The sequence below is a fragment of the Pyricularia grisea genome, assembly GCF_004355905.1.
Source record: "Pyricularia grisea strain NI907 chromosome V map unlocalized Pyricularia_grisea_NI907_Scaffold_6, whole genome shotgun sequence".
Classification (NCBI taxonomy): domain Eukaryota; kingdom Fungi; phylum Ascomycota; class Sordariomycetes; order Magnaporthales; family Pyriculariaceae; genus Pyricularia; species Pyricularia grisea.
This window is the reverse complement of record NW_022156719.1, coordinates 3423818-3435282: the sequence shown is the minus strand read 5'-3', so window position 1 is coordinate 3435282 and position 11465 is coordinate 3423818. Positions and strand designations below refer to the sequence as shown.

Sequence of the window (11465 nt, the reverse complement as noted above, 5' to 3'; positions counted from 1 at the left end):
TGTTCATATTTTTAACACACCAAGATGATCAACACATAACCATAGATTCGATATTTCTCTGATGGCAGGCAGGCATGAATTCGGCGTTGCCGGATCTACGATGTCATAGCTATCAATAGAGGTGAAGCGGCTCCTTTTTTGCCACATCAATCGAGTAGAGCCTCACATCAACACATCGTATCCAGCTTACAATGTTGAATAGCAGGAATAGCAGGATTCCTCGCATAAATTATGGATTTCTAAGCTATTATTTTCGCAGTTAAACCAATGGTCAACTAGGCAATACCATGCTTCTACGTTTCTTAACCCCGTGAACGCCAAGCCTGAAACCAGACCAATTCACGAGAGTTTTCAATACTGCGCCCCTGGGGGTAACCAAAGTAGAAAGAAGTAGTGAAGGCCATTCGATCACCCCTTTCCCAAACTGTCAGCTTACGTACTACGCGGCGGCTAAGGTAGTAGTACCACGATGAATGCGGCTCCGCGGTAGGGGTCGGTGATCCTCTTGGCGAGTCAACAGCCCTAGATTGCAACAAAACTGGCGCTCCTGGGGGATGTGCTACAGGCCTGTTCCCTGCATGTCACCATGTTCCCGCTCCAGCGGGTATGATCGCTTCATCTTGCCCCCTTTTTCCCAGCCTAGCTACTTTTAGCAACCAGCGCGCTTTCAATTAATGGATGGACTATCTTTTTAATCACCTTTTGTTGACGATCATGAAACGTGTGTCACCTGTCGATAAATGGCGGTGGGTCATATCAGGCAACAGGCACGCACACCAGACCATGTATGTATAGGTTGACAATGACAACCAGTCATGAATGTTTTTCCCGTATTCTAAGTGGCTGGGCAACGAAACGAATTCACGACAGGAGAAACGATTTTTTTCAGCTGATCATATCATTCTAATATCTTGCCCGCGCCTGGTCCCTAGGTGGCAACGATTGATGTCCCTTTAGTTCGGTTGTCAGGCAGCACCATTATCCGATTCAATAAACATGGGATGTATAACCTAGTTTGCTGCTGTTCGTTTTTATGAATATCGTATTTGACATATCATCTAACTTTTAACTAGGTACACAAGTCTAAATCGTTTAAATCGTTTAAATCACGAGCCTTGACTTTTTCATCTTGGGAAGGGAAGGATGGCCAACGTTGCTTGGCCCCATAGCTCGTCGCAAGCCAAGACTTTAGGGCTTTGCCAAATCAAATCAAGCACTTCTTTCTCCGTTCCATTGTGGAGTCGATCGGAGGATCATTGCCAGGAAGAGCTTGGCAAACGCATTGATAGTAACCATCAGTGATCTCCACCAAGGGTGGGAAGCCTCAGTGTCGAGCGTCTCGCCCTCGCCGGTCAACGTTTCATGCCAAGGGGACTTGTATCGTTTCTGGAGAGATTACCCGGTAGTAATTCGCCCAAATCTCGACTTCGGTCGTCAACTGCGGCCCCATAGCATTGTCGATAACTCCTTGTTACTCCTTTTGTTGTTGTTATAGACGCACGGCCTTTCAGGTGTGATGGGGTCAGGGCTTAGCCTCTTTGAGCCATATTTTTGGAACCCCAAACCTGTCATGTGGAGATGATGGCAAGATACGATACAGGGGACAACGAGGAGATGTCCGGACAGCCAATGTCCAATATGTCATGTCGTCTAGGAGTGAGTCTATACCGAAGTGCACCGAGGCCCGTAACCCTGTGAGAACATCACTAGCCAGAAATATCTATATAATGATCCTTTGTTCCCCCCGAACTCTTGGCAATTCTACCTTTTAACCATCATCCCAAGCATCTTCAGCCTTGTCTATTCTCAACCTTCTCTTTGCACATATCTTCTTCTCTTAGGCCGATTGATTCGAGCCATATTCAATCAACTTTCAATCTTTACAACGTTGTACCAGGTGTCAACCTCATTTTTACCACCTTCATTTTTTTCTTCGTTTTTTCTCTTTCTTTTCCACCCTCTTTTCAACACACAACATTCAAAATGTTCACCAAGACTCTCATCTTTGCGCTGGCCGCCAGCCCCCTGGTGGCTGCTCACGGCAAGATCGCAATGGTCGCTGGTGACGCGGGTGGCAACGGCACAGCCCTTGCCATCAAAGGTGCCGTCGTTCCCGGCGCAGGACCCAACAGCAAGACGGAGGTGGACACCACCGTCTTCAGCAAGAAGCAGGCCGGCACCGACGCCAAGTCGGACGGCTTCGGTAAGACTACCGGATCAGGCCAGAACACCGCCAATATGCTCAAGGAAGCCATGGCGCAATCCGGCAGTACTCTTCCTCAGGTTACCCAAGGTGGTAGCATCAACGGAACCTACCACATTGTAACCACTGGTAAGTAATGATTCATTCCCCATTGGCTATTCGAGCTTGAAAACCGGCCTAGCTGGCGAAAAAAAAAAAAAAAAAAAAAAAAAAAAAACCCCTTTTGCTAACTCTGGATTCACAGATGGTGCTGGCCCTGTCAGGGCTATCCTGGACACCGAGGGAAAAGGTGAATTCTCCAAGGGCACAGAGCTCGAAGTCACGACCAATGTTCCGGGCAACAACGGCAACATCAAGGCCACCAAGGGCAAGCGATCCTTCATTGGCGAGCTCTGGGATCGCTCGACCGACGCCCTCGCGGCGCGCGGTCTGATCACCAAGCGCGCGGCCAACGTCAACACCGACCACCAGTTTTCCGTCAAGATCCCCGCCGGTACTACCTGCAACGGTGAGGCTTCCGGCCAGACGAACATCTGCTGGGTCAAGGTCGCCAACCCGAGCAACGCTGGTCCCTTTGGCGGTGTTTTCGCCATCCAGATGGCGGGCGGTGGCAGCGCTGGCAATGGCACCACCGCCACCGCTTCCACCGACAAGGCGACTGCCGGCACAGGCAGCAAGGCTGCAGCGGCCACGGACAAGAAGGGCAACAAGAAGAACAAGAACACCAAGCGCTTCACTGCTTGAAGCAGTGCTTAGTGCATGAAGTGGAGTGGGAGAACAGGGGACGGGGAGAGATTCAGAACAGAGGAAACAATAGTAGTTGGCGAGCACCGAACGAACTGATGACTTTTGTTAGAAGGAGAAGGGATTCATATTGTTGGGAGTTGATTATGGCGACATGAACTCTCAAGTTCATACTGTACATAGTGCCGATGCCGTGAACGGCAATCACTTCCAACCAGGGAGGAGGGTGAGGAGTAGGCTCTGAGGATAAAGACAATCCAGCTTGGATATTTAACCTAAAGGTTCCTGGCGTGACTTGCATGATGGTGACAATCCGGGTTTCCCCAACCTATACTGTTTTTTTGATCAGCACAACCGACTCGAGTGCCTATATCAAATTCCAAATCTCAATCAAATTAGCTAAATCAATTAATGCTGCAAGACAGCCGGCCTCCCAGGCTCCCAATTATCAATCGTCTCCCTGACGTTGAGCCAGTACTTGAGCCTGACCGTGAGCGCCACCGCCTCGTCGACCCTCCCCTCTGCAAAGGCCCTCCCCAGCCCTTCCTCGCACTCACTGATCCTCTCCTCGTTCTCCCGCCGCGGCCCCTCCAGATCCGCCTCGACCTCGGCCTCTTCCACCTCCTCGCGCGCCATCATGACCTCGCCCAGCAGCTCCGGGTCGGGCGCCGCCAGGCTCGCCGCCTCGTCGCCCGCCAGGTCCAGCCCGTGCTGCCGGTCCAGGAGGTACTGCGCCCGCAGCAGCGGCGACGACAGCGTCTTGTACGCCGCGTTGATGTAGCTCGACGCCGCCTCGGCGCGCCTTCGGGCAGGTGAGTGTGCGGAATTGCTGCTGCTGCTGCTGCCGTTGTCATCTGCTGCCGACGCATCCGTTTCTGTGGTGTTTGATGAGCTGCCGCCAGCGGCGTGGTGAAAGTCTGGGTGCACCGCCGCCTGCAGCTGCAGGTACTCGCGGCGGAGGGCGCGCGTGTCGATGGCGAAGGGTCCTGCGGGTGGTGGGCCCGACGGCAGCGTCTGCGGGAAGAGGGCATAGTAGTCTGGCTCGCCGGGCCGCGGCGCCTGCTTCTGGTTGGTGTCCTTGTCCGTCGCCGGCCCGGATGTCTCGGTCCTCTCGGGGGCAGCGGCTGATGCTGCGGCGGCCGTGTTGGAGAAGCACCTCGGAATCGTGCCGCTGCTCGACCTACATGCGCGAATCGTGGTCCTCCTCGGCGATGCCGACGCTGCCGGGCTCGAGGTCTGGTGTCGTCGTGATGATTGAGTCGCGTAGCATCGTGCTGTCGTCATCGTCGACGCGCCGCTCGCGACTCGCGTGCAGGCCGCGCACAGCTGCACGAGCTGATGTGGGCGCCTCTGTGCTGCTATCAAGGTCTTTTGCATAGTTGCAATCGTGTTTTATGTGTGGGTGGTTCTATATCGGTCTTAATGTGTAACAATCTATTGAGATGTGAAATGGGACTCGACGTCTGGTCTGGGTCCGTTTTTCACCCCGGTGTATGCAAGCTTGCAGCTTGGCAAGGTTTGCCGAAGGGTAAAAAAAAAAAAAAAATTACAAGTGGATGACGTCGATCGGGATACCCCTGAAAAATCAAAGCGACAAGGATCCTTGCTGCCGAAGGCCGCGTGTTTACTTCCGACTCGTCCGAAAGTCGGTCTAGCGAATTTGAAGCCCATTCACTGCGATAACAATTCATCTTCCCATTTGGCTCAAGCTCCATGAATTTGTTGGTCACTTTTGTTATTTTAAATCTTGTGTTATACATTGTCTCCGGCGCCTTGTCCAAACCGTCCTCTACCCAGCTTAATCTTACATTTGGCCCCCGAAAGTCAATACCACTATGTGTTCCGTTTCTTTGGTATGTTCCATCACATGAAAGAAAAAAAAAAGAAAAAAAACAAAACAAAACAAAAAAAAGAACAAAGGAACTTGTAACAGAATGCGGTTGTTCATGATATCGTTATCTTCACCTCTGGGAAGTCTGAATTATCAAGACAAGACAACCCCTCTCCAACGGCCTCTCTCAGTGTGCGACCACCTCTCCTTGTCCTTCTTTTCCGTCACAGCACCATAGTTCCACCTCCCCTGACACCCCTCCTTGAGCCTACTAGGTTCCTCGTTCTTCTCCTTTGCCTTGTCCTTCTTGGTCAGAGTGGCCGGCCCCTGATTGCCACTGTCACCGTTGGCGATCGCTCTGGCCGTCGCGAGCGTGCTGTTGCCTGTCAGGTCTTCTCCACCGTCGACTAGCAGGTCGACAATATCGACAAGGCCGCCCTTCTCGTCAATAGTACCCTCGTCCGGCAGCAGATGATACTTGATTTTGGATGTGATGTCACCCATATATCCCGCTAGCCCAAACCGATCCACCATCGATCCGTCATCATCCAACACGTTCACAAGGAACCTAGGGGCCAGTCGCGCCGCCTCCTGTCGTGCCTGGGCAGCAAGTCGCGCCTGGTGTAGATCGGTACAGAGTGGTTGCTCGCTCGAAGACATAGTGGACCCTGCCGGAGTTGGTGGGCTGGTTGGCGACGGGAAGCCTTTCTTAGACTTGGCAGTTTCCGTCGAGTTTTGCGAGCTGGCCGTGCTACCTTGGCTTCCAGTTCGCTTATGATGCAATGCTGGTCGGCCGCCAAGTTTATTGTTTTTGAACCTGTCGCTCGGGAGATCATATCTCTCCTGTGGGCGGCATGCAGACTGGAACAAACCTTCGGGATCTGCGGGGGCCCGCAGGCGACGGAGAGCCGGAAATCCGTTGGCCTGGATGCTGCGCGAAAAAATGAAATCTGCAGCACTCGCGTTCTCTTTCGCCGAAGGTATGTCCCAGTGAAGCTTTTTCAGGGATGAAGAGGCGAGGTAAGGGAAGAGCCAGATGACCTCGTCTGATGGCAGCATGGGTGGGTATGACTGAACGAAGGCAAAGTTTTCGAGGGACGACAGGTTGGAAAACATGCGAGCCATGGCTGGTATCCACTGGATATCGCAATGAACCAGAGATAGCGACCTAAGACTCCGGCTATTCCAGCAGGTTGCAAACGAAGATAGTCCGGTAGATGTGATACCCGGAAGGTTGACCAGAGACAGCTTCTTCAAGGGCGGCAATGATAGAAGCTCGTTGTCGCCGAAAGCGTTATGCGGCAGCCCGGAGAGGTACAGCGTTTGTAGTGATGGGAGCCGATCTATTGTGTCAATCAACAGAGTTGATGGTGTCAGTGTAGCGCCGGGGATACAGTGAATCGTCAAGTTGGTAAGATAACGCCAGTTGGCATGGTTGTCGAGCCAGGCGAGCGTCTGCTGAGGCTGCAAGTCACCAGGAGTTATAAGGTTCCTCCCGAGCTGGTCATCGGGTGCCTTCCGCACTCGCTGTTGTCTCTGGAACGGCGACGGCTGCACAATCCAGTTCATCTCCTTGAGCCTTTGCCTCGATGACATTGCTTGGAAGAATCGGGTAAACGAGTGGTTATAGGTCGGATAGAAGCCCCTGACCCGTTCCAGGTTGGGACATGCCATGACTACCGTCGCGATAAGATTATGGTATTCTTCAAGGGACTGCTGCTGTGACGGCGCCGGAACTTTCAACGACCGTACAGTTGCGGCGAGAACTGGGTTCGCGCGCAGTGATCGTCGCAGAAGAACCAGACGTGTGCCGATCACCCCCTTGAACTTCTTTTTGTGGGCAGCAGAGTCGGCTCCGTTCAGCTGGATATCCTCATAGCTGCGTCGGTTTATTGTTAGTCATGGCAAACCCAGTCGGTATTCCCAAACTTACGGTCTCGAATAGACTGGCAGTAACCACTTACAGAGCGTTCCTGGCAAACTTGAGCCACTTCCTCCCGCTCATTGCAATTGCGCAGACATCCCTCATCCAGCAAGTCGCACAGCTAGCAGAGCCGGGCTCCAGGTGCTGCTGCTTGAGGTTGTCGAGAATCATCTCGAGGACCTCGCCCGGAAGGGCAGCAAATAACTCTCCGGGCTTGATTGGCTGTCGCGGCTTCATCGTTTGTCGTGGGAAATGCCCTGGTCGGTTGATGGGGGGCGGATTCGAAAGTGACGATTGGAAAGATTCTGTCGAAGTTTGACTTGTCCAGCTTGGGTTGCGCATTCGCGACTGAAAACTATCGTGAGAAACCCCTGCATTCGCTGACGAGGCAGTATTTGCGCTAGAAAGACGCCGGGGAAAGTTATACGCCACCGGCCTCGGCGGACCTTCTGGAAAACGGTCCGTCATGGCACGGGTCTCCACAACTGGCCTCGGCAGGTCAGGATAGCGCTGGGTCTGTTGTTTCTCGGGGCCAGGTGGTCTTTGCGCTGGTGGTCGCTGAACCTGAGGGTGCTGGTGAGGAGAGCGGTACTGATGAGGCTGATACGGAGAATTCTGTTGGCGCCCTGGGTTCGGCGGGCCTTGTTGGTGATGATCAGTTTGGGGTGCGAAGTTGGGTGATTTTGGAGGAGCATGTTGCTGGTTTGGGCGATGTTCGTATTGATGATTAGGGCGGTTCTGTTCATGGTAGTGGTGAGAGAAAGGCTGCTGGCGCTGATCGTAATAATTTTCGGGCTGGCGCTGAGTTCTGGCCCGTGCATAAGATCGATCCGTCTTCATCATGAACTCTTCCTGTGGCTGCTTCTGGTAAGGCATAGCCTGTGGATAAGGTCCAGCCGATGCATGGTGATCGCGAGGATATGGGCCAGTTTGTGTTGGTGGCATCATGGCCGTGGAACCCGCCATCGTGGAACTGCGTGTCGGTGGCAATTCAGTTTGCGGGCGGGGAGAACGCGGCGGGGGCCTTAGAAGCAGAGCGTCATTCTTGTCGGTGTTTGCTGACGGCAGTGAGGCTGAGGCTGAGAAGTGCCTCTGGTGAGCGGCAGGTCTTGGCCTGGTTCTAGAGATTTAGTTTTCTCGATCTTAGTCGCCAGCTTCTAACAAGTGTGAGATCCTTCAGATCCAAGAATTCGTAACTGGGAATGGTGTGACAAGAAGGCAGGCTATTATATGTTATGTTTAAAGAATAAACGCCAATGTTTGGAGACACTCGTCTAGTAATATGGCAGAAAATAGTATGAAAAGTACATGCGAAAAAGAAAATGGGGGAACCAAGAGAAGAAAAAGAAGGTAGACCGAGCTCGTGGCTTGACATGGAGTAAGACATGGAGCCTGAGACGCAAGACAGAAAGCTAGGCATACTCCATTGTCTCTTTTTCGGTCCCAGACTTCGAGGCATTCATACAAAGGTAAAGGTGAGCCGATCCAACCAACGCCCGGGCGGTCTTAATCTCGTTAATCTTAATACACAAGAGAAATCTTTTCCACACGCGTGGCTGCCAAGCCTTATGACGGGAGGGGTCCTCACTCGAGAACCACAACAAAAAAGCCATACACACACAACGACAACAAATCCCACTGCCATCGTATAGCCTCACCATCCGACGTGTAGGATTGGCTAGCAGTAGTCACTGCAGGTTGCCAGGGACCAAATTTCAAGGAGTGATGCGAGGGACTAGGGAGCTGCAGGCACACGGCTCTAAGCCTCATTTGGGAAGGGTGGCGCAAACACACCATCAAAATCTAGTCGACTTGACTGTGAAGGGAATCATCCCAAACTGGTGGTTGCATCATGTCCACGGACCCTTTTGTTTGCTTCTTTTTTGGGACTTGGAAATTAGCCAGTTCTTTGACCGACAGCGTGCCCGCACTGGCAGGTTGTAGGCGAACCTGAAGAGCAATTATTGATGTGCTTAGCTCTGGCTTGGCTTGGCTTGTATTGATTCCAGCGCCGGTGAAAAGCCACATTGGCAATCCACAAAAGCACCAGTCGTCGTCCACTCAGACCATGCACTGGTCAACGTAACTTTACTTTCTGATTTCTCTGGTCGACTTGGCCGACGGAAATTTGTCCCAATGTATCTTAGGTATGGGGTACAGCTCAACGGGCGTCGAGCATTGTGGAGTTGATTTTTTTTTTTTTTTTTTGACCGCTCATAAGCAAAGGGCAGATACGAAGTTGCAAACGCGCCAAATGGGAAAAAAAGGGGATTAGTGACAAAAGATTGAGATCGTTCAGTTGGCAGCTTGGCGAACGGGTAAGCGGATCTAATGAGATTTAGAAGCCGAAACTGGTATGGAGAAATGGGGCTAACGGGGATAAAACTTCTCGAAGGGTGGTAACGATTTCCGTGTGCCGAAATGGTCATTGGACTGCGTGACGGTGGTGATCATTTCTTGTGTGTGATGTGATTTTTTTTCCCCTTCGCTGGGACCATGGAGTGGTGTGTGCGCGGCTTGGGGTTCCTTCCGGAAACGAGCATCGACATTCGATGTTGATTACATACGGAAGGAACACAGGGGGGAAAATATCCGAAAGGAAGGTAATAAATCTAGAAAAGAAAGGAAAGGGAGATCGGGAAACAACAGAAAAAAAAAAGAAAAAAAATAAAGAGTGCAACTCACATCTCTGAGCCTTTCAAAGGAATGTTGACTGAGCGACTCTGCAACGGCGGCGGCGGCCTACTACTGCTGCTGCTGACATTGGACTCTGCACGTCTTCGGGCATCTGTCGAAGGATCTTTTGAGATCTGGGACATGTCGTGGCTCTGGTAGGACGACGGGTTCAGCCTCGTGGCTGCAGCAGTAGTTGGGTCGATAGCGTTGGTGCGGGAGGTGATGCGGCGGCTGGTTCTCTGGCCGTTGTTGATACTGTCGCTGCTTCTGCCGCCACCATTGACATCGCTTCTCGGATCGGCAACCACCTCATCTGCTTTCTGTGGCTCGGCGTGGGCGAGGTAGGTGTACATAAAGACGCCTCGTCGTGCCGCATCCTCCCGCGCGCTGTTCCCTGGCATCGATGGCGGCATCGACACCCTCGCCAGTCGACCACGGCGGCTGCCCTTGACTGAGATGGGCGGCGGCGGCAGTCCGAAATAGTACGGCTCATCGCCGCGTGCTCCTAGAATCGGCACCGTCGCCCCGGTGCTGTCCGAATCGAGCTCTACGGGAGCTGGAGCTCTCGAGACGAGAACGGTCGAGGCCATGCTCAAAAAAGGACAAAACAGATGGCTTTGGGATGTCTACCACCCAGACTACTTTCCCCCCTCTCGCTTGGTAGCGGCTGGCTTGCTGGCTTTGTTGCTCTCTATCGGACGGTCAGACCTGAGGAGTAATCGCTTGCGCACACAAAATGCAATAAATCCGACCGGTTTTCCTTTCTGAGTGGTCGCCCAAGAGAGTATATACTCCCTTGCCAACCTACACCAAAATCGGCTCGAACAGGGAACCAGCCTTGATTGTCATGCGAGAGGTCCACTATGGGATGGAAAAAGGATGTCAAAATTTTGTCGGGATTTTTTTTCATGCTCCAAGCCCACCTCTTCGTGGGCAACCCGCCAACCTGTCTACGAAACACATGCATCATTATTATCATCTCGCCAAAAACCTCAGCTCTTTCAGGTGGAGAGGGGAAGAGTGGTGGGGGAAACAAATGGTAATCCAGAAAAAAACACCCCAGTCATTTCTCGCGGGTGCACGCTATGGGCCAAGGCACATGCCTCCTCATCCAAACTGCCCTTGTGAGCCGCACATTTCTATGTATAGCTACTGATTCGCTCGCCAGTCTATGCACAATCGAATGCTGCCTCCGCTTTTGCAAGTCTAGGTCCTCGACCGTAGGCAGCAGACGAGCCGTTGTGACTGGTTCCCATGAGAGGTGGCTGAGCAGACATGCCGGAAGCCGGTCACCAACCAAAATCAGGTATCCCCCCAAAGCCAAGACCTGTGCCGATGGCTTAGTCTTGTCAACAAACCATGGCCGGATTCATGCGTTTCTATGTACGGATTACTCTAAATGGACATGGAAAAAAGAGAAGGGCGGTTTCAGGAGCATTCCCGACCAGCCATCCCTATTTCACGATGTTGGCAAAAACTCCACTTTGGCAGAAATCCCCAACTGCACGCCATGAAGCATGCCGTCATCTATAGGTCACTCAGGAGGAAAGAAAAAAAAAGTCAAAATAAAAAATTACGGAGTCCCGCCCCGACCCCATTGTAGCATTTTGCATCCTGCAACCAGCACTTGCAGCGACGTTGGTGGACCCGGGACAAGTGACAGGGAGTATCCAACTTTCTTTCGGCTTTACCCAGCAAGACAAGGTGCAAGAATGATCAGACCGGACATCAAACCTGCCTGATATGAAGAATCAGATGGCATCTCGGCTCACTCGGAAAGCACAGAGAAACAATGCACTCCAAGCCCAAGTCAGCTTTCACCTTTTGGGATCGGCGAAGGGGGGCCCTTTGGGCGGCTGAGTTCGGATTGCCGCTGAGGCGGGGTCAGGTGAAGCCAGAAAAAAACAACAGCGTTTACAATAAGGTCTCACCAGGCGCCAGGCCCCCTGCCCATGTTCAATGGATTTTGCCGCGCATCGTCTAAAAATCTCCGGGCCGGGTAGGTTATGACAGCATGGTTTTCTTTTCCTCTCCCTCAACTTATTGCAAGTCAAAAATCCGATGTTGTATCGAAACTCAATGACCAC

General features: G+C 52.4%; 3 protein-coding genes across 3 annotated transcripts; 1 reads left to right on the top strand and 2 right to left on the bottom strand.

Moving 5' to 3' along the window:
• Positions 1-1855: 1855 nt before the first annotated feature.
• PgNI_09008 (uncharacterized protein) lies at positions 1856-2947 on the top strand (the record flags this gene model as incomplete). Its single annotated transcript, XM_031128998.1, has 2 exons — positions 1856-2332; positions 2448-2947. Exons 1-2 carry the CDS (start codon positions 1984-1986, stop codon positions 2945-2947), a joined length of 849 nt encoding a protein of 282 aa, XP_030979191.1. The 5' UTR covers positions 1856-1983.
• Positions 2948-3355: 408 nt separating this feature from the next.
• Positions 3356-4324, bottom strand: PgNI_09007 (uncharacterized protein; the record flags this gene model as incomplete). Its single annotated transcript, XM_031128997.1, has 1 exon — positions 3356-4324. The coding sequence occupies one exon, from the start codon at positions 4322-4324 to the stop codon at positions 3356-3358; it is 969 nt and encodes a 322-aa protein (XP_030979200.1).
• Positions 4325-4821: 497 nt separating this feature from the next.
• PgNI_09006 (uncharacterized protein) lies at positions 4822-10362 on the bottom strand. Its single transcript, XM_031128996.1, has 3 exons — positions 9388-10362; positions 6743-9030; positions 4822-6657 (listed from the first exon to the last, which is right to left on the bottom strand). The coding sequence occupies exons 2-3, from the start codon at positions 7666-7668 to the stop codon at positions 4932-4934; spliced, it is 2652 nt and encodes an 883-aa protein (XP_030979199.1). The 5' UTR covers positions 7669-9030; positions 9388-10362; the 3' UTR covers positions 4822-4931.
• Between the last annotated feature and the right edge of the window lie 1103 nt (positions 10363-11465).